This window comes from Coenobita brevimanus, chromosome 57 (assembly GCF_032717465.1).
Source record: "Coenobita brevimanus isolate Jiangsu-jjx chromosome 57, ASM3271746v2, whole genome shotgun sequence".
In the NCBI taxonomy this organism is placed as follows: domain Eukaryota; kingdom Metazoa; phylum Arthropoda; class Malacostraca; order Decapoda; family Coenobitidae; genus Coenobita; species Coenobita brevimanus.
In genome coordinates, this window is record NC_137010.1 from 21,504,600 (window position 1) to 21,527,889 (window position 23,290).

At 43.8% G+C, this 23,290-nt stretch overlaps 1 protein-coding gene across 2 annotated transcripts in view; it reads right to left on the minus strand.

Moving 5' to 3' along the window:
- The window catches only part of lost (methenyltetrahydrofolate synthase domain-containing protein lost), a 328,112-nt gene that overhangs the window by 202,865 nt on the left and 101,957 nt on the right, over positions 1-23,290 (minus strand). For both annotated transcript variants that reach the window (XM_080274442.1, XM_080274441.1), the window contains exon 4: positions 10,375-10,488. In XM_080274442.1, the coding sequence (XP_080130568.1) occupies positions 10,375-10,488 (114 nt within the window). The remainder of the gene's footprint in view (positions 1-10,374; positions 10,489-23,290) is intronic.

Here is a 23,290-nt window from a genome sequence, read left to right on the forward strand (position 1 = left end):
TATACACTTCCTGCACTTTCACTTTTATGTCTTTTATCACTACATATCTAATCGCACCCTCCCCCTCCACAAAATCCCTTTCTTTAGTGAAAACCGATTGGAAATATTTGTTCATTATTTCAGCTTGCACTGCCGCACCTTTGTAGACCTCTCCTTCTACTTTCAGTTGGGTGATTCCTTCCTTTTGTTTCAATCTGACATTAACAAATCTATAAAACAATTTGGGTTCTTTCTTACATTTGTCAATTATATGTTTTTCAAAGTTCCTTTCTTCCTCTCTGCGTATTCTTGTATATTCATTTCTAGTTCTTTTATATTCCTCCTTTGATTTAATATTACCTCTCTTTCTCCATTTGTTCCATGCAATGTCCCTCTCTTTTTTTGCTATCATGCACCTTCTGTTAAATCACTCATTCTTCCCGTTTTCTTTCCCACTTACTCTTGGAACATATTTTTCCACACCTGAATTATAGAGGTCTAGAAAGATATCCAACTTCCTCTGCATCTCTCTTGTTTCTCTGTATTTTCTCCAATCCGAATTTTCGAAAAATTTCCTCAATCCTGTAACGTTTGCTTTCCCTAAGTTGTAGCTTCCCTGCCTATAAAGCTCATGTCTTGGCACCACACCTTTCATCATCTGGAATTCAATGACCACATGATCACTTTTTCCTATAGGACACTGATATTTTAAATTTTCGATTACATCAGGGTCTTTGGTTAGTATTAAATCTAATCTTGCTGGCATGTCGTCTCCTCTGAATCCAGTCTCTTCTTTGACCCATTGGGTCATAACATTATTCATTGCAATATTTAACAATATAGTGCCCCCGGAATCCTCATTGCTTCCCAAATCCCATTTCTCCCAGTTCACTTCTTTACAGTTAAAATCCCCCATCATGATTATGTTATTGCTTTTCTCAATCACTTTCTTGAGATAGCTACCCATGTCTGACAACATCTCCTGATATTCATCGTCCTTCCATGCCCTTGTCTTAGGGGGAACGTATACCACTGCAATGTCTCTCTTGCCCTTCTCTCTCGTTTCTAGTTTCATATTTATCGCTTCAGCCTTACCCTCTCCCAGTTCCACATTTTTCACACTGATGTTGTTCTTAACTGCTATCATCACTCCTCCTCCCATTTTTTCTTTTCTGTCTCTTCTCCACAGTTTCTATTTGCCATCTCCCAAAAGGATGTCAATATCCTCTCTTAACTCGGTCTCAATAAAGCACATAATATCCAGTTTATGTTCCCTCAAGTAATCATTGATATCTAACCTTGCCGATATTAAACTATCAACATTAGTATACAGTATGCCACTTTCCAACTTTATTCGCTGTTCTTTATTCCCTCTTCTCTCTCCCTCTCCGTAGGTACCACTTCCTCAATTTCTGATCCATAACTCTCCAATGGAACACTGTCTTCTCTTCCTCCATTCTCTGTTCATTTTTTGCCTTTGCTTCCTTTAATAGCTCCTTTATCTTAGCTCTCTCTTCCTCATTTGCATCTCTCCTTATCCAAACATTCTTGAGCTCTTCCTTTTCTGATAACTACCAAGTTCTGCTGATAATTTCATTTACCACTGCCTGGGACTTAAACTTTACCTCAAGCGGCCTCGTCCCTCCTCCCTCGTAATTTCCTAGCCTAAACACTTCTTCAATCTCTTCTTGAGCTTCATTGTGACCCTCCATAACTGCTGATACTATCTCTTTTGCCTAATTCAGTTCTTCTCTTTCCCTTTCTGACCTTCTTGTCATCAGTTTTCCTTTTAGTCCTGAGATTATCATGCATTTTTTCTTGTCTGCTACATCCCTGACTAAAAATTCTCTACTTCTTAGTACCCTAACCACTTCCTTTTCCACCTTTTCCCTGCTTTGTTGTTCTATGATGTCCTTCAAATTTATATTTCCTTCCTCCTGGATTTTCTTCCACCCCTTGTGCTGCTCCTTGATTTCGTATAATATGTTCATCATGCATCCATGACTTTGATTCATGCTCTTCTAGTTTACTTTTCATCCTGTTCCATTCCTCTTACAACCTCTTGTTTTCCCTCTTGAGCTGTTTTATTTCATTTGAGGCAGATTCATTACTCGGTTTTAATTCCATAACTTGCCTTTCTTGTTCAGCGCTGCACATAAAGATGTTATCCAACTTGTTCTGAAGTATCTTTATCTCTTTATCCTGTTCTAAGGTCCAGTCCTGTAAGTCTCTAATTATTGACCATACCTTCTTTAATTCCTGGACATTCCTCTCTGCCATTTTCTCCACTCTTACAACTCTTGTTTGATTCAATTTAACACTTCCTTCACCTTTATTCTCGTCAGTAAAACCCTCGAACTCGCCGATATCAGGTGTAAACAAAGAGCTACCTCTTTCCGCCATGAAGCAACCTACAAAAACTTTACATTTTCATTGTATTTTGTACTCATGTTGGACCAAAATCTGCGCTTTTTCACCACTATCATACGGGACCACCATTCACGTATTCATTTACATAATCACAATAGGCTGGGCTCCTTTTTGCCGCTGGTTCGGCGATTAATTCCCCACAATCCACTAAGAGCTCCGTCTCCGTCGGCGTCCTGTGTGTGTGTGTGTGTGTATGTGTGTGTGTGTGTGTGTGTGTGTGTGTGTGTGTGTGTGTGTGTGTGTGTGTGTGTGTGTGTGTGTGTAAGTGAAGGCAGGGGGTAAGTGAAAGAGGTGAGTGAGTGCTAGTGTACAGTAAATGAGCAAGTGAGTGAGAGAGTGAGAGTGGTGAATGAGAGAGTGCATGAATGAGTGAGTGAGTGAGTGAGAGTGGTGAGTAAGTGAGTGAGTGTCAGTGAGTGTGAGTGAGGGAGTGAGATGGGGGGGGAGGTAGAAAGGCTGTTTGGTTTTCTTGCCTCCTTCCCTGTCCTCCCACTCTCCCTCACCCCCACTTGGTGCACTGCCAGCTGCCTGCCTGGCTGTTTAGCTGTCCTGCAGCGGTGTTACAACACCACACATCCCACCATCCAACCCTCCTGCATATGAAGTTTGATGTGCCACTTTTTAGTGACAGTATTGTTCACTGTCTGCAATGCATTTCTTGCTTTTCTTCAGTATCTTATGGGGAAAACTGCTTTGATATCCAACATACTCGCTGACTGAACATTCCCACTGATACACAACACTGCCTGATATTGGGGTATGTGTGTGCTCCATTCCATCTCTCCACATCCGAAATCTTTCCTCCGCCTCCCTCTCATTTCCATGATGAACACCAGCCATCAACACACAACACCTCCATGGGAGTCCATTTCTCACATCACATAAGAGAGCTTCATGGACTATGATATACAATAAGGGTCTTAAAACTGACCGCTAATGCATGCCAACATTGAGAGAAAACTCATCACTAAAATCCCTATTCACACTAACCTGGGTTTCAGTACCCTCGTACATTGCCTAAACCACTCTCACCTGCAACTCCTTGATCCCGAACTTTCTCATTCCCCACTTCACCACGTCCTTAGGAACTCAGCCAAAGGTCTTCTTCAATTCAACAAAAACAAAGTACAGTACAAAAAATACCAAAACAAAGTAGAACATAAAAGGAAATTTTGTCTACACTGTACTTTGCACTTACTGACAAAAAAGGACATTCAAAAAGGTGAGCCTACTGTACACTACAAAACTAACACTAACCTAATTAAATGAACTGATTAATAACCTAAAAGTACTGCAAATTCATCGACCAAATTGTTACAAGAATTCTTCTGAACTTTTTTCTCAACTAGAGGACACTCAATCCTCGTAAATCGCATTTATAAATCACGGATTCGTAAATCACGGCTAAGTGGCTGTCAGACTGCCAGCCCCCTTAAATTGTTGTTAAGTCAAGAAAATCGCGGACCTAGGCACCGAAGTGGGTCTTTTCCGAGGAGAATCATAAACTGCAGCATGCAAATTGAAAATCGTGACCCAACAACCAATCACCGAGTGTCCCTGGTGGCATATGTGCATACTAATGCCGCCATGTTGTTGTTGTTCTTGTCCCGCCAGTCCGCACACTACAGACCGTCACCATGGAGTACGAGAGCTAACTGCCTTTTTTGTGCAACTTCCCCCCGCCTCCTACCTGCCATGGCCCCTCCCGACCCCCCAATGAAGCGTTCTAAGCAGTATGGCGTCAAGAAGCTGCCGCAGTTGTTGTACAGTCAACGTTTGGAGCTCGTTCATCGTGCTGAGAGGGGAGAGAAGTTTTCAAAGGTGGCGAAAGAGTTTGGGAAGAACAAGTGCTGAGAGGTTCTAAGTTCTTCCCAACACCACCCCACTCCATTCACTTAAGCAATTTCATCATAAGATTAAGGTGAGATCCCTTAACATTGCTTATTTCTATTAAATACATGCACTGAATATTCCTAAATTTGTATGTTTGTGTTTGATGGTGCTTACATAGGTGTAGGTAGGGTGCTGTGGGGGGTGGCTGGCCAAAGTCCAGCCCAAATTAATTTTTTGCATAAGAGTTATTATTTATAAACCACAGAATTTGTAAATCGCAGCAGTGGTCCAGACCCAAATTGCCGCGATTTATGAGGATTGAGTGTATTCATATATTGGCTGTTTGTGTATTCAAGTTGATATCAACTGCAATTAATGGGAATGAGACACCACTTGTACCTCATTCTCATCTCAATCATGTCCATAAGACAAATAAATGTAGAGTTGGGACTGGATAGAATGACATCTGCAGGAATCAGCCTACTGGACTGGAATGGGATCAGGAAGTCAAATAATGATATTCTATCTATCTACCTGTAGCCATTATTTAATCAAATAAGGGGTGGCCACAAACAAACTGGCTCCATGTTACCCAGTTGTCCACTAACAGCCTACCCAAATTTTTCTAATAAGTAACTGCAGTAGATCCTTGCTATAACGGAATGACTGAGGGGAAAGTCTGATCCAGTAAAGCTGATAATCCGTTATATCCAAGTGTCCTCCCTGAGGTGGGATTTCAAGCACATGTTTGAAAATAAATGAGTACAATAGCATATTCTAGTACTAAAAATGAAAACTACCCATTTAATACTAACTTGGCTCATAATTTCACTCTTTTGCAGCTTATTTCACATCCTTCACATATCACATCTTCATGACAAATACAGTACTGTACTATACCATTAAAACTCAGCAATCAAGACATGGTGAGGGTAATTTTCAGTCAGGCTGGTGTAAAATGGGTAGGAAAAACATGTACTATGACCAACTGTGCCCCATTTAATGTACAGTAGTGCACCAACTTTTGCTACAGCAGGATTCGCGGAATCCACTTTCGCGGCATGCATCAAATATTCCCTAACTTCCACTTTCGCTTGAAAAAAATCGATTTTCGCGCACAAATTTTGGGTTTGGGACAATATTTTGAACTTTGAATTTCCTGCACCACCCGCCCGCAACCCACCGCCATCTTCAATGACGTCATGTCAACACTCTGTCCACCCATTCCCGCCATTGTGTACGAGCGTGCTAGCTCCATTGTGTTGGATTCTCATGGTTCAATGGCCTCTACTATACCTGGTAGTGTGGGGAAAGGGCCTGGTGGTGTGGGGGGAGAGCCTGGTGGTGTGGGGGGAGTGGTAGCGAGGCAGCAAGAGGTGGCGCCAATACGTCTGGCGTGGCTAAATAAGCCCGCCACGCGCCTCGGATACTTACCCCCAACATCCATTAAACACCTCAACCTGGTCTCTGTGGTATGTTTCTCCTCATATAATGTGTACTGTACAGTTTTTATTGTTTGTATCTCACAATGCAATGTACAATAGTGATTTGATGTATTGTACTGCAAGTGAAAATGAAAATCTGATGTTACTTTAGGATAACCGGGAACCAATTAGCCTTTTTGCCATAAAGACAATGCCCCAACTTTCGCTAATTCCACTTTCGCGCATTATTTTTGGACCCAATTAGGCGCGAAAATTGGTGCCCCACTGTACACTGTTCATTATAGCCAAAGGAAATTCAGTGGCATTTGTACTGTGAATAAAATCCAATACCTGATCAACTGGGGTCCATTAACCCCTTCAGTACCATGATGTAAATACATCATGTTCCATCCGGTCGGCAGGGCCATGACGTTTCCCAGACGTCAAATTTTTGTGATGAGTCTGGGAAGTACAGAGCAGCAGGCTCAGACTTCCAGGCGTTGATACAGAATGCGGGACACACCTATTAGTCCAGTTTTAATTCCTCCCCTTTTCGGTCTCGTCCAATCACAGGGGGGGGGGGACTGTTTTTCTCGCTGTTTTTTCCCTCAACATGGCGGAGGAGCTCAGTGATAGTTCTGGTGAAGAATTTATACCAGATGATAGTGGAACAGAGTGATGACGACCTCTCAAGCAGTGAAATAAGTGACGAAACGAGTGATACTGAGGAACGTGTCGTGGAGGGAGGCTGGTGCTTGGTGTCGGACATATTCTATGATAAGCGGCCGGAAGAAAAACCACGCTTCACTGCACAATTCTCAGGCATAAATCCTGCGCTAGGTCCCTCACCCCTTACAACGCCTGGAGATGCTTTCAAATACTTTTTTGACTAAGAGGTAATTTCCTCTCTCTGTGAGTGGTGTAATGAAAAAGCAGAATTTTTTTTAGAGAAAATCCCCAGAAAAATGGGATAATCAACGGACTGAAATGGCGCAAGATTACACAGGATGAAATGTACACGTTTCTTGGTCTTGTGATGGGAATGGCCATAACTAAACTACCACGAATGAAAATGTACTGGACCAAAGGTGCTATATATACAGGGCCGCCTATTTTCCGCAAAGAGGTCATGAGCAGAGGCAGATTCTTTAGTATTTTGAAATTTTTGAGGTTCTCCCCCCATCCACAAAAGTGAAAAACCAACCTGGTAAAACGGATTGAGCATACTTAGATTTGCTAAGAGACAGAAATGACAGTGATTAGGTGGATGTGAAGTGCGTCCCTGCGTCCAAGGCCTGGAGGGGCTGGGTTTACTATGGAAGAGTTGAGAGGTAGGATGGGACTGGAGTGTATTGGTGTTGTGATGAGGAGAGGTAGATTGAGGTGGTTTGGACATATGGAGAGGATGGGGGATGATAATTGAGTGAGGAAAGTGAGAAGTGTTAATATTGGGGGTGGGGTTATGAGGGGTAGACCGAGAAAGACATGGGACGAAGTCATTAAGTGTGACCTTAGGGTTAAGGGACTGAACAGGGAGGCTGCAATGGATCGTGCAGCGTGGAGAGCCGCCATTAGGTGACCAAGGCCGACACATGCAAGCATGTTGGAGCCTTTAAAAATGAACAAACAGAAGTCAGTCACTGATGAGGCCACATAAACACGTAGCAGTTGATGAAGCCCTAATTTTATGGAAAGGTCGTCTTGGCTTCCAACAGTTCATCAAGACAAAACGTGCAAGGTTTGGGATAAAGGCATTTGTTCTGTGTCCATCTGATAAGGAGTGGAGTGGGTACTCATGGAATTTTGAAAAATATTATGGTAAAGATACTTTTGCTGTGACAGATCCTGCTGCATTGCCCTTGTCAGTGTCAGAGAAAATCATTGTGCACATGATGAAGGATTTACTTGATACTGGACGTCATGTCGTGACAGACAATTGGTACATGAGTCTGAGATTGGGTGAATACCTGGAGCGACGTCAGACAATGCTGACTGGTGTTGTAAGAAGTGGGAGGGGCCCACCAAAGACAGTTGTGCAAGAAAAATTAGAAAGAAATCAGTCTTTGTTTGCAAGGAAAGGAAATACATTGCTTGTGAAGTGGCAGGATAGGAAGGAGGTGACTGTGCTAACCACAAAGTATGATTTTTTTTTTTTTTTTTTTTTTTTTTTTTAAATAACAGAACGGAGAAAGGAAAAACAAATGGGGAAAAAATATATAATCCATACACCAGATTACTGGTGTCCTCTGTTCATAAAATATCTGTAACAGTTAGACTTGAACAGTTGTAGGTTGAAATTTGGAGGAAAACAACTCTGGGGAAGCGAGTTCCACAGAGATGCAGTTCGGGGAATGAAAGAATTCTGATAGGCAGAAGTTCTGCAATATGGATGAGTGACATTCCAGTCATGAGCACTACCAGATGCCCGTGTAGCACGAGGGAAGGCATGGAGAGGTGACACCATGGACGCAACTTCGTCTGAGCATTTGCCAAAAAAATATCTGTAAAATAACGTAAGGGAGGCAACATTCCTTCTTACTTGCAGGGGAGGTAGTTTATATGTAATGGCAGGGTTGTTAATGATTCTAACAGCTTTATTCTGAATTTTGTCTAGTTGTCTTAATGCAACCTCTCCAGCATAGGTTGAGAAAACTAAAACATACTTTGGAAATATGAGTTTTTATGAATAAGACACTACATACAGAAAGGTACAATGAGATGATGGGTAGTGCAGATCTTGCTGATCAGTTGCTTGAACCATACAAACCAAATAAGAAAAGTCTTGCATGGTTCAAAAAAATAGCCATTCATTTTATGTTATGTGTGATGCTCAATGGACATATTGCATTGCGAGCTGCTACAGAGTACAGTGGTGATTTCCTGCAGTTCATTTTGGACACTTGCCATGAAGTGCTAAATGAACTTTGCTTGGGTGCAGCAGTTGTACTGGATATGTATAAAACCCAGAAAACTGTAAGTGCAAGGGTTGAAGTGCCAAGCGACACACACCAGTTTGTGCGTTTTGAAAAAGGAAGGCAAAAGAGATGTAGTGTGTGCTACCCCAAAAGGTAGGACACTGCATACCATTAACCTGGGTGCCCTGGAGAGCCAGGACTGTGCTCAATGGATCATTACCGTGTGTGGCATAAACAAAAGGCACCAGACGACCCCCAGCCAGGACCTAGTGGAGAATCTCCTCGCAAGAGGAGGCACCAGACTGCAAAATAGATACATCTGATGTGTTGCTACATCAGAAAGGTATGTCACCATCATTACTCAGTTATTTATGGTAGTTTTGTAATTTGTTCTTTTAGTATTGTACATGATGATAATTATTATTATTATTATTCATTCTCATCTGAAATGTCAGGACCAACTGCCTAACCCCGGGCTTCTATGCTCCTCATGGGGCAACGTGGGATTGGATGATGGATGGATGGATGGACGGATTATTATTATTATTATTATTATTCTAATTATTATCATTATTATGATATACAGGTATATAATTTACTCCATTGTGGTAAGTGGGGGCACTCACCATCCACTCACTCGATGTAGCGCTGCTGTCAGGTGTTTGCCCTTTCCTCTCGTCCATCCTTCTTTTCTTCCATCCTCTTCTGTCTTCCTTTCCTTCATTCTTTTCTTGTCCTTCTGCTTACGTGTATCTTTACACTCCCTCTTCTGTCTTTCTTTCCTTCATTCTTTCCTCTTCCTTCTGCCTGTGGGTGACTCTACACTGAGTGACAAGCCAAATGGTTTCCTATACACCAAGAAAACATTACTACGCTGGGTGGTAACCATATAACCAAAGTTTGGCACCTGGTGGTTTAGTGGGTAATTACTGCACTCCAATCGGATTGAGCCGGTGAAGGTTTATATCCTAAGGGGAGGTTGGGGTTGACTGCTCATGTAATGCCACTCAGGGATGAGTGAGGCTGGTCACTCTCATCTTAAATGTTAGACCAACTGCCTAGCCCTGGCTCCTATGCTCCTCATGGGGCAATGTAGGAGTGGATGATGGATGGATGGATAATTTACTCCATCCAGATCTACTACAAAGCAGTTTAGAATAGTTCCTTGTTACATAAGATACATGACACTTTTATTTTGTATAATATTGCACCAGTACACCATGGGAAAAAGCTGGGATACACCACGTCACATGCAGTAGGAGGTCCGGTACCGAAGGGGTTAAATTGAGGGTCTACTGTATTTTCATATGTCTGTCCCTTTAGTTTTACTGTAATTATCCTACAAGATGATGACCAGAACAGACTAGATTTCCCGAATAAGTAGATGACAGGAACTGCCAAACTGGACTTTAACTACCCAATCACTACTCGATAAAAGCCTTGGTCTGAACCTCCCCTCCCCCCCATTCATAGAGACAGGAAATTTTGTTATATGATGAGGCTTACATAAAGGCAGTTCTCATGTAGCTGGGCTGAGTATGGTTAAACAGCTACTGAAGGAGAAACAATTTTACAGCAGAAATAGCTGTGGCTCATGATCATAAAAAAAGAAAAATCATCTGACTGAGAACACTGTGTGATAATTAGTGACTTTCAGGTAAAAAATGTTTTTTAATACATCAGTAACCTAATATGATAACAACCATGAGTGAAAAAATTTACAATGAAGAAGGACTGCATTAGCTAAAAGCATTTCAGTGTTCAACCCCTGGATTTTTCCTCTCAGCACTGACCTCAAGTGTATGGAACCTGACGTCCTCCTGTGGCTTGTCCGGGTTGACCTTGACTGTCTGTGCCTTAGTGAAGCACCCCAGCTCACACACTCGCTGACCAGCCTCACCAGCACCCTGCAATCAACACAAATACTGCAGACCTTCATTTTACGATGAACCTGTATACAGTAAACTCTAAATTATCCATCAGTGCACTACCAGGCATGCATCAATATCCATCACAACAAATGGCTGACTTTAATAAAATTCCCTGGGAAGCCCTAAAATCAAACTCTGCACTATTCATCTTGTCACCCAATCACAATTTCCTGACAGCTTTACTTATAACTTTGAATCCTGGCCCACAACAGATGGCTTCATTTCGTTCTCGTACCTTACCATATGAGCGTAATTAGGCAGATGCACGAAGAATAAGTTTTAGTCTTAAACTGCATGAATGATTTTACTTTTTTTCAGGTCGTAGTAGTGCTGATACTGTGCATGAAAAATTATTTGTGGATAGAATTTATTTCTACTTTTACTGGGCATTATTAAAATAGAAATTAATGAACAAATATATTTAACTAAGTTCTGTTCATGTAATTAATTTGTAAAAGTGAATAAAAAAATATATATATATGATAGAGTGTTTTTGATTGGTGATATGAATGGTAAAGTTGGGAATGTGAAGGTGGATGGAATAGTTGGTGAGTGGGGTGTGCCTGCTGTGATAGATGAGAATGGGAGTGCGTTAGTGGACATTTGTGCTGGGAGGGGGTTGGTGATAGCCAATACCCTCTTCAGGCATAAAATGATCCACAGGTATACATGGCGAGTGATGAGAAGGGTGGGTGGTGAATTGAGTGAAAGGAAGGCAATGATTGATTATGTGTGTGTGGATGAAAGGATGCGAAGATGTATATTGGATGCAAGAGTTAATAGAGGTTGGGGGAGTGGACTTTCTGACCACTACTTGGTGGTGGCCAGAGTTAAAGTTCAAGGAAGATGGAGGAATAGAAGAAGGGAAGGACGAGAGGAAGGAGTAGTTGCAAGGAGAGTGGAAAGGTTACAAGAGGATGAGAAAAAGGCAGAGTATAAGAGAGAAGTGGAGGAACGATTGGGCAAATATGAGTTGGAGCAGATGGGGGACGTGGAGGGTGTGTGTAGAATATTTACAGAAGAAATATGTGCAGCATGTGATGTGGTGTGTGGAAGGAAGAGAAGACGGAGGGGGGTGCAAGGAACAGCTTGGTGGACTGAAGAGGTGAAACGGGCTGTGGCACAAAAGAAGAAAGCATACAATGAATGGATGAGAAATAGGGGCGTGGAAGAAGTTGAGAGGCGGAAGAGAGAGTTATATGTAGAAAGAAAGAGAGAGGTGAAAAGATTAGTAAGAGAGAGTAAGAAGAGAGTGGATGAGGAATTTGGAAGGAATTTGAGTGTAAAGTGGAGGGACTGTAAGAAAATGTTCTGGAAAGAGGTGAAAAGAGTAAGACAGGGTGGAAGTGAAGTTAGCAGGGGAGTGAAAGGTAAAAATGGTAGATTACTAGTGGAGAAGGGAGAAAAAGTGAGCAGATGGAGAGAACACTTTAAGGAATTGTTGAACGTGGAGGATGGAAGTAATGCAAGTATAAGTGGCTGGGGAATGGCTGGAAGAAGGAGGGAGGTGAGAAGACAGGAAGAAATCAGTAGGACAGAAGTTGTGGAAGCAATGAAGAAAGTTAAATCAGGGAAAGCCCCAGGAATTGATGGAGTGTGTGGTGAAATGCTGAAGCATGGGGGAGAGATAGTAGTAGAATGGATGTGGAAAATGTGCAGATTGGCCTGGGAGGAAGGTAGAGTCCCGGAGGATTGGAAGTCAGGTGTAATTATTCCCTTGTACAAAGGAAAAGGGGAAAAAGAAGTGTGTGGTAATCATAGGGGGATTTGTCTTCTTAGTATAATAGGAAAAGTATATGGTAGGATACTTATTGACAGACTTAGAGAAAGAACAGAGAAATTAGTTGGAGAAGAACAGGGAGGCTTTAGGAAGGGAAGAGGTTGTGTAGATCAGATATTCATTCTCAGATCTTTAGTGGAAAAGTTTCTAGAGAAGGGAAAGAAGTTGTATGCGGCTTTCATGGATTTGGAGAAAGCATATGACAGGGTGGATAGACTAGGATTGTGGAAAATGTTAAGAATATATGGAATAGATGGGAAGTTGTTGAATGCTGTGAAGAGTATGTACGATGGTGCGAAGGCTGCAGTGCGTGTGGATGGTGAACTAAGTGAATTTTTCTCTTTGAAAGTTGGGTTGAAACAGGGATGTGTCATGTCTCCATGGTTGTTCAATCTGTACATGGATGGGGTAATAAAAGAGGTACAAGGTAGGGTAGTGGATGTTGGAGTGGCCCTGGTGAGAGAGGATAGTGTTTGGAAACTCCCTGTACTGTTGTTTGCAGATGATACCGTGTTGTTGAGTGAAGACGAAGGGGAGCTGCAAGGCTTGGTGGATGAGTTTGAGAGAGTGTGTAAGAAACAGAATCTAAAGGTGAATGTAGGGAAGAGTAAAGTGATGGTCTTTGAGAGAGGTGAAGTCAGTGAATGTACAACGAGGTTGGATGGTGAGGAATTGGAAAATGTGAGTACGTTTAAGTACTTGGGTAGTGTGATGAGTAAGGATGGAGGTTTGGAGGGTGAAGTGCTTGAAAGGGTACAGCAGGGAAGAAAGGTTGCTGGTTCTTTGAAAGCAGTGATAAGAAACAGGCAAGTGAGCATGGAAGTAAAAAAGTTACTACATGACAGTATTGTGATACCAACTCTAACGTAGTGAAGCTTGGACGTTGTTGGAAGGACACAAGTCAAGAGTGAGAGCAGTGGAAATGAGTTATTTAAGAGGAGCCTGTGGAGTCACATGGAGAGACAGGCTGACGAATGAGGATATAAAGGAGCGTCGTGGTGTTGATGTGGATGTGATAGGAAGCATTATGAGGAACACACTGAGGTGGTTTGGCCATGTGGAGAGGATGGAGGGTCAAAGACTGACGAAGAGAGTGTATGTGAGTGAGGTGGAGGGGGAAAGAGGGAGGGGGAGGCCGAGGATGAGATGGAGAGATGTGGTGGAGAGGTATATGAGAGAGGGGGGTGTGAGTTGGGAGCAGGGGAGTGAAATGGCGGGGGACAGGGCGACTTGGAGGCGATTTGTTTGTGGCCACCCCAAACGGGATTGAGGCGTCTGGCAATAGATAGATAGATAGATATTTATTTTGAGGATCAGCATGCTAGGATTCCCCTGCAAAATCATCATCACTGTTATTCTTCATGAAATATCACAGCCTATATTTACACAAAATATCATCCCCCTTGCCACTTCAGTCACACACACACACACACACACACACACACACACAAGGAGAGAGAGAGAGAGGAGTTGGTCTTGGTGCTGAATTAAGAAATGTCACCAGCTGGAGGCCCAGAGGTGCCCTCCCAGAGGCTCACAAAAAGAACTCGAGCTTGAGACAATGTAACAGTCCAGTTCTTCTGAGGATGACAAACATGTGGCAAAGGACTTGATGTCCTTGCTGATGGTTCAGACACCGTGCCAAGGAGTGTTGGGAGGGAGAAGTCTGTGATTTCTAGGGCAACTAGACGATCCCTCAAGTTGGCGTGGAATGAGCAGATGCGAGGGCAGTGCAATATGAAGTGGGCTATGGTCTCCTCTTGGTCTCTGCACCACTGTCAATAGAGGTATGGGACTAGTCTTGGGTGGTGGTGATGAGCTGCCAGGTCAATATGCCTGAAGTGCAATCTGGTTAGTGCCACATCCAGGACAAGGGAAGATACATAAGTCTGAGACTCAAGGTTAATTAGACAATTACATGCAGTATGACCTCATTGTTGTGGATGGAAGGTGAATCCCCCTGTCAGTATCCCAGGTTGCTCTGCAGGAAACCACCACACAATGATGTGTAGCTTCCGAGAGAGACAGAGGCTCCAAGGATGATGATGACTAGGCTATCTGTGGAATGGCATCTACAATCTCATTAACACTGATGTCAACACGGGAGAGGACCCACTGAAAGTGGATCTCCCAGCCCCTGCTGGGAAGAAACTGCAGTGAGGCTTGGCTGTCTTGAATCAAATGTCTCACTAACGGTCATGAAGAAATGATGAGGTGACGAGTTGAACAGTCAGTGCAGAGTACCATCTTCTGAGGCTAGAAGTGCAAGCTGAGGAACTCAAGGGTCTTAACCCCTTAATGGCCACCAACAAGACTTTACTAGACACTTGCCAGTGACATCGAATCTGAGCTATAAAAAACTGCGAACAATTATGGGGAAGGAATGAAAGTCACTGGTATGTTTACCCAACGCTACTCTACAATCCCATGCACTCAGGCAGCCACTTTTTCTTGGATGTTTTCACCCATATGTATACATGTTAATGGCATATGCACAGCAATCTGACTTCCTCCATGAAACATAATGAATCATAGAATGGGTTTAGGAAGCTAAAAAAAACACATTGCCAGGTGTATCAGACAATTCTCTTCACATCTGGATGGAAAAGAAATCAATTTTAAATCATCATCATCATCATCTGGACCTCCTTTCCCACCCAAGGGCAGGGTGAGGAGTAGCAATGTCCAGACATCCCAAAATTGCCCAATCCAATGGGCCACACTTCCATTCACTCATCATTCAAGCCCCCGGAATCCTGCCTCGATTGGATACGGCAAAAACTTTCACCACGTTCTGTAGCTTCACATATCGTATCCAACAGAGTCAATCCAGACGCTGCCATATTAAAAAGGGGTGCCAAAAATCCCTGATCATGCATATCTCCCCACAAAATTCATCCAGCCAGCTCGATCTCTTGTCAGTTTCCTAGCTTCACCAACTTCCAAACCTCTCTTCCTCACACATTCATCCACCATATCTCTACACCTTCTTCTTGGCCTACCTTGCCTCCTCCCTCCTTCGAATTTGCTCAGATATACCTTCTTCACCACTCTATTGTTATCCATTCTCTCCACATGACCATACCATCTCAGTACACTCTCTTCAATTCTGGTGTCCACCAACTTCCTCACACCGCATCTTTCACGAATCTCAGTATTTCGTATCCTATCCACCCTCTGTACTCCACATACATTCCTCAGCAGTCCCATCTCCACTGCTCTTACTCTTGACTTTTCATTTTCATGCCACATCATAGTCTCACATCCATATGTTAAAGTTGGCACTAACACTCCTTCATGTAAGCCTCGTGCAGCTGCAACACTCAAGCCTCTGTCTCTTATGAAGGCCTTCATTGCACCAGCTACTTTTCTTCCTTGTGTCACTCTACTTTCAATTTCTTTTGCACATTTTCCTCTTTTTTCTATCACTGTACCCAGGTATTTGAACTCTCTCACCAATTCCAGTCTCTCTCCATTCACTGTTACATTGCACTGGGAGTCACCTTCTCTCTCAATAACCATCACTTTACTCTTTTCTACATTTACTCTCAAGGAACGACGCTTACAGACATCAGCAAAACTCTGCACTAGCCTACCAAGTTCTTGTCCAGTACTTGCAAGCAGTACTGCATCATCAGCATACAATAAATTTGAGATATTCCATCCATCAACATTCATTACCAATGCCATCCCTCTCTCCATTACTCGTGTTTTCACTTCTCTCATCACCCCATCCATATATACATTGAACAACCATGGGGACATCACACAACCTTGTCGCACGCCCACACTGATTGTGAACCATTCACTTAGATGCCCATTAACCCTGACACATGCTTCACTACCATCATAAAAACTCTTGACGGCACCTAACAGCTTACCCTCTACACTGTACATGCGCAAAACTTTAAACAATGCTTCTCTGTCCACTTTGTCATATGCTCTTTCCAGATCCATGAATGCCATAAACACCTTATGGTCCTTCTCACAAGCCTTCACTACTATCTGTCTCACTGCAAATATTTGGTCCACACATCCTCTGCCACTCCTAAAGCCACCCTGTTTATCACTCACTAGGACTTCTGATATTTCTCTTACTTTCTCTACAGTATAATAATTCTTCCATATACCTTCCCTACCACACTCAGTAAGCTTATGCCACGATAATTCTTACACTCACTTCGTTCACCTTTATTTTTGTACAGGGGTACAATCACAGCCTTTTTCCACTCTGCAGGCACAGTTTCACTCATCCATGCCTTCTTACATATCTCCAACAAGCACTTCATTCCATTCTCTCCACTACATTTAAGCATCTCTGAATACACCTCATCAACCCCAGCTGCTTTCCCATTTTTCAGCCGCTTCACAGCACTCTTCACCTGTGCGAGTGTCACGTCTCCTGGCACTGCATTCCTTCTCTGCACACCCCAAAAACCAATCATGTTTACAGCTGCTCTGCTCTCTCTATCCCCATTCATCAGGCTATCAAAATATTCTTTCCATCTGGTCCTTACTTCATCTCCACGGTTTAATAATCTACCACCTGCATCCTTCACACCATCCCATTTCTTACCGCTTTCATTTCTCCATTTAGTTAGGATTCATTTTTCTTCCTAGATCCTCATTTACCTCCTTCTTTTTCCTCTTCACTAGTCTCTTTACGTGCTTCTTGCTCTCAACGTATTCAGTTCTTATTTCAACTGAACCCCTAGCCTGTAACCACTTTTGCCACTTCTTCCTCTTGTCCTCTACCGCTCTCTTTACCTCCTCATCCCACCATGCCGTACCTTTCTTCTTTGTTGTTATTCTTGCCACACCACATACCGTTTTAGCATTCCAAACTAAGCAATCCCTATATGCATTCCACAGGCTGTCCAGATCCATTTAATTCCAATTCAGTAATTCTAACTTGTCCTCAATTTTAAAACGTCAAAAAAATGGTCCTGAGGCCGGCAAGGGGAGCCTGCATATTTCTGAACTCATGGCCACTGAAGGGTTAAGATAGCAAAGAGCTCTGCAACTATATTATTACAGTGGGCATCCAACTGCCAACTTTGACAAACGGATAAATCCGCTATAAACATAGCTGTTGCCAATCCTGCAGGGGCCCAGGAGTGGGAGCCATTTCATTTAATTTCTGAAGGTTCCAACATGCTTGCATGCGTTGGCCTTGGTCACCTAATGGCGGCTCTCCATGCTTCTTGATCTTCGGCAGCTTCCCTAACCCCTGAGGTCACACTCAGTGATCTCATCCCAGGTCTTTTTCGATCTACCTCTCGCTACCCCAAGCCCAACATTAACACTATTCACATTCTGCACCCAAATATCATCCTCTCCACATCCCCAAACCATCTCAATCTACCTTTCCTCATCACAACACCAATACACTCCAGACCCATCCTACCTCTCAACTCTTCCATCATAAACCTAGCCCCCTCAGGCCTCTCATTCAGGGACAAACTCCACATCCGCCTAATCACTACCATTTCTATACGTCTAAACCTACAAATAACCTCTTCCTTTACTGCCCAGGTCTCACTACCATACAGTATTACATTCCTAACACATGCCGCACACAAAGATTCCTTAGCACAGAGGGAGAGCCCTCTCAATGTCAGGGGAAGCAACACTGAACTTCTTCCAATGACCCATCACTCTAGTCACAGAGCTAACTCCTGCCCCACCTCCAGCACATAACATGTCCCCCAAATAAAAAAAACGCTTCCACACACTCAAGAGACTCACCAGCAGGTTCAATCCTTTCACACCTGGCAATATCTAAAGCTCTCCCTGACACACCGCACACATGAAATCAGTGTTATCTCGCAGTCTACCTCTAATACCACTACATCTCTTATGCACCCACTTATAACAAATACTGCACAAAATGGAATTACTTCCCACGCCCCTGTGGCAAATTGCACATGGCCACTCCCCCCTCTTCTTTGAGTGTACTGCCCCCAGTACTAGATACCATCACTTTGTTTTATCTACATTTACTCTAAAGCTCTTGTGACCCATACTGTCTCTCCATTTCCTAAATCTTTTCTCCACCTCCCTTTCATTCTCTGCAATCAATACCAAATCATCAGCATACAACATCTCCCACAGGAGTCCATTTCTAAAATCATGTGAGTGGGCTTCAAGCACCATAATAAACAACAAACGGCTCCAGACTGATCCCTGAGGTACACCAACATTCAGGGAAAACACATCACTCAAATCTCCATTCACCCTTACCTAGGTGAGAGCACCCACACGCATGACCATAACCACTCTAACCATCCACTCCTCGATCCCAAGCTTTCTCATTGCCCGCTTCACCTCCTCCCTAGGGACTCTGTCAAAGGCCTTCTCCAAATCAACAAAAACAAAGTACAGTTCCCTTTTCTTATATATTTTTCCTGAAGCTGTTGAACAATGAATATGGCATTGGTGCCCCCTTTGCTTGGCATAAACCCAAACCGTACCTCATCAATATTCACTCTTTCTTTAACCCCTGCACCGCGGGCATGTTTACCAATGTTTTGCGTGTGCCGCGGGGTTATTCGGGCTCCGACAGACTCTCAAAAAATATTTGCCAAAAATCAGTTATTAGTCCTAGAATATTAAAATTACATATGCTTATGGCACATACCTTCAGCTTTTTCCTGGAATGTTTGTTGAGCCTTCGTCGGTTACCGTAGGACTTGTGGAGACCTCTGAAGTTGGGTAACAAAGTCTCCACTTTACACTTCCCGACAACCCGTAATATGACTACCACAGCCAGATATTAACACTATAAACACTACTCTATGATTTTCAAGTAGTTTGGGATCCATACTCTAAAAAAAAAAAACACTGTGAAAGCAATGAAAATTACGAGCGCGTCTGACCATCTCACTTGCGCTAGTTCGCTCTTGGTACTCTGTCATTTATTATTCATAAAACCCCTCACACTTTATATTTCTATTACTATATAACACTTATATATATCTACAGTCTTTATCCAAGTTTCTTTCAGTAGTGTTAGTGTACTGTCACCGTAGGGATTCAATTTCTTTCAGTAAAATACGTAGCATTCACTTTCTCGTCCTGTATACTAGCATTGAGAGTGAATGTCACTTTCACCTTCACTCTCATAACTCATAGTATTCAGACATGCTAGAGTGAAACTTTCACTTTCATTACTCCTAGGGTATATACTCGTATTCTTATAATACTACTCATTTACATTTCTATTTACGTTCTCTATTTTATTTACGTTATTTACATTTCTATTTTATTAACACTGTGTTATGCACTGTCACTTGAAGTAACTTATAAAACTATTTTCCACTGTTCACGTATATTTAAATTCATTACTTTCACTTGCTGTTTACACATTATTTACACATTATTTACAATTCCACTTGCACTGTTTTACTCAATAGAAAGATCGTAGTCACTCTTTTATCAATTGTCAGCCCTTTACCTCTTTCCACACGAGGTTTAGTAGGGGGTAAAGGTCACAGGGCCCTTTGCATGGGGGTGAAAAGTCCCTGAAGCTTGCGAGAGCGAACAGACGTACCTCCACTTTGGAAGATGAGAGTGAACTGATAAGGGTGGGCCGGGGTGGTGGCCTACCTAGGGAAATTCATTACCCCCGGTTTAACGATGGGCCCTCCAAGGTCTCGTCCACAGGTGATGGGCCAAAATTTTTAATCACACACGTTCCCATAGCCAGCTGAGCCCATCCACCTCCCAGGATGAGTAGAAACGCTCGCGCAGCCCCCACGGCCATCACTCACCCTGCACTCACCCATATCCTTCTTCTCGCACCAGCCTTTTCTGAGTGAGGGACTCACTCTCGCCCACTTGCATCATGTTGCATCACCAACATTAAGCAAGCCACTATAGTAGTGCATCGTAACTGTGTACAAGCAGTGCTGTCAGTAGCATTGTGATACTAATCGTGTATGGAGTGCAATTTTGTGTGAATTTTGGCCTAAATAAGTGTCACTATGTCTGGTAAGGGCATTGCTGTGCTGATGCTAATGGTGACCCTACCTGGGGTGGTAAGCAGCCTGTTAGTGTTGGTGCTGGTGATCATCCCGTGAAGTGTGCTCGTAAAACTGTCTCTGGAAAGGAAGTTAGATATTCTTAAGTGCCATGACAAAGGCAAGGGTGTGTGTGCCATTGCCTCATCTCTCCACCTGGCCCAGTCAACTGTCTCCACCATTATCAAGAAGAGGGATGCCATCAATGCTGCCTCTGGGGAGGTTGCAACCTTATCCGCCTCCCATATCACCCACCATAGACAGCCTGCCACGAAGGAGCTGGTGCAGATGCTCCACACCTGGGTGGAGGACCAGAACCAGGGGAAAGCACCCATGAGTCAGGTTATCATATGCACCAAGGCTCTCTCATTGTGGGAGGAAATAAAGGTGAGGTGGAATGTTGATGATATTGAAACATTTAAGGCTAACAATGGGGGGTTTGACTGCTTTAATAGGTGGGCAAGCCTGCACCATGTGAAGATATATTGCGGGGCGGCGAGTGCGGATACGGTGGCAGTGGCGGCAGAGTTCCCAGACAAGCTGAAGTGCATCATCACGGAGTGTGGCTACAGTGTGAAGCAGGTGTTGAATTTGGACAAGACTAGGCTATTTTTGGAAGACAATGTCCTCAAAGACATTCCTTGCAACAGAGGAAAAGTCTATGCCAGGGTTCGAGGCCTCAAAGGACCACTTTACTGTACACTGCTACTGGGGGGTAACGCTGAGGGCAACCTCAAGTTGAAGCTGCTGCAGGTCTACCACTCTGAGAACCCCACGGCTCTGGTGGGGTATGTGAAGGAAAATTTAGAGGTGATTTGGATGTCAAACAAGAAGGCCTGGCCGACTTCCGACATCTGTTCTTCCTATTTTCACTCCTACCTCTCTCGTGTCTTCAAGAGGTATGCCTCCAATAAGAACTTAGCCAACAGATCTCTCATGGTAGTAGACAACACATTTGGCCACCTTCTTGCTATCAAGGACTGGGCAAGCAACATAGAAGTGGTGTTCCTGCCCCCCAACACCACGTCCTTGCTGCAACCCATGGACCAGGGGGTGATCACAATGTTTACGGCATACTACCTCCGCCGCACTATGCAGCAGTTGGTGAATGCCTGTGACAGTGACAAGACAACAGTGCAAACATTCTGGAAAAGCTGTAATATATGCCACGCAACAGAGAACATTACTCCTGCCTGACGGGAAGTTAGCCAGCCCACCATGAACAGTGAGTGGTGGAGGCTGTGGCTGGAGTGCATGCACTCCTTCACCGGCTTCCCCGAGGACGTGCAAGCTGTGCCGATGCAACATATGCAACAGGAAATTGTTCAACTGTCGCATGAGGCGGGCTTCAGGGAGGTTGACGAGAAGGATGTGAAGGAGGTCCTGGAAAGCCATAAAGAGCAGCTCCGCAATGAGGAGCTCCTCAATAAGGAGATTCAGTGGGCACACTAGGAGGCACAGGAGGAGGAGGTCATCCCTGAAGTGCGTGCCCTCAATATGAAAATTCTGAGGGAGATGGCGACCAAGGTGGACGAGGTCATTGCGCTTATGTGCACACATGACCCTCTCCCAGGACGAAGTAGGGATGCATCTGATCGGCTGAAGGAGGGGATGAAGGTGTACAGAGTGATGCTGGAGCAAAAGAAGAGGGTGGCCAGGCAGACTACAATCACTGCCTTCTTCAAACAGGCCCCCACCACGCCAGCGACCCACAGAGGATCTCCTCAGCCCTTGACCAGCAGAGCATCTCCCTAGCCTTCAATCAGCAGACACACACCCAGGGCCTCCTCCTACCAAGGATGTGCTCGGCCCCTACTTCTGGACCTCACCTCCAGTGATCCCCATCTCCCGTGTCACCTGTGTCTCCACTGTGGCACTCTGCCACTCCATCATTGCCTTCCTCGCCCCAGCCTCCATCTCCCACAACTCTTGGATCACTGCCTCTGTCTCCCTCGCCATGACGTGAGCCTCTGCATCTGTCTCCCTTGCTACCTCATCAGTCATCACAGCGGTCTCCCTCACCACCTCATTGGTCATAGCAGCTGTCTCCCTCACCACCTCCTCTGTCATCGTATCACACTCCATCATCACCCCCAGAATCATCGCATCGCACCCCATCGCCACCGCCTAAGCCATCATATCGCACCCCATTGCCACTGCCTAAGTCATCGCATTGCAGCCCATCGCCACCCCCAGAGCCAGCGCATCAGTCTCCTGCTACCATCACCCCACCTTGCCAGGCTTCCCCCCTCCCAATCCTCCCCCAGAGACAGGGTTTAAGGGTTCTGAAGAGGATGAATGAATGCTAGGGTGCACCACATGTCCCCTGGCCTCGGGGTGGATAGCAAGGATGACGACCAGGACCGGACATGGACTTACAAGAAGTAAGTGATGAGAGGTGTGTAATATTTTCTGACCTATTTTTAATGATTTTCAGATTTTATCTGTTTGTTTTTGTGAGTTATTCACAGGTGTTAGACTTAGATTAGCTTCTTTTACAGCTGTCAGGCCATTCAGATTACCTTTAAACTTGTTTTTGGAATCTGGGTGAGTTTAGGACTTGGTTGGGGGGGGGGGGGAATCCAAGGCTGAAAAATGCATCCATATACTTTACATGTTATATCTACCCCGGTATACGATACCCTGCCTATTGATGGGTTTTTACCTAACTAACTGCATCATTAATCCGGGGTATACATGTAATGCAACGATACAGCCTATGTAAAGCATGAGTATATATCAGATGTCCAAGAAAAATAAGTAACCAAGAAGGTAAATTCCCCAAGTTTCCCAGTTAACTGGGATTACACTGTTCAGTATTACTATTTTGTATCAGTACTGTATTGCATTCTAAGCTTAGTTTTCATCTTTTACTCAATGGAAACTTTTAAGGATAGAGGATTGAGACAGACAGATAGTAACAATATCCAGCTCAATGTCAAATGCTGAGACGATGAGAAGGAACTATGCAATATCT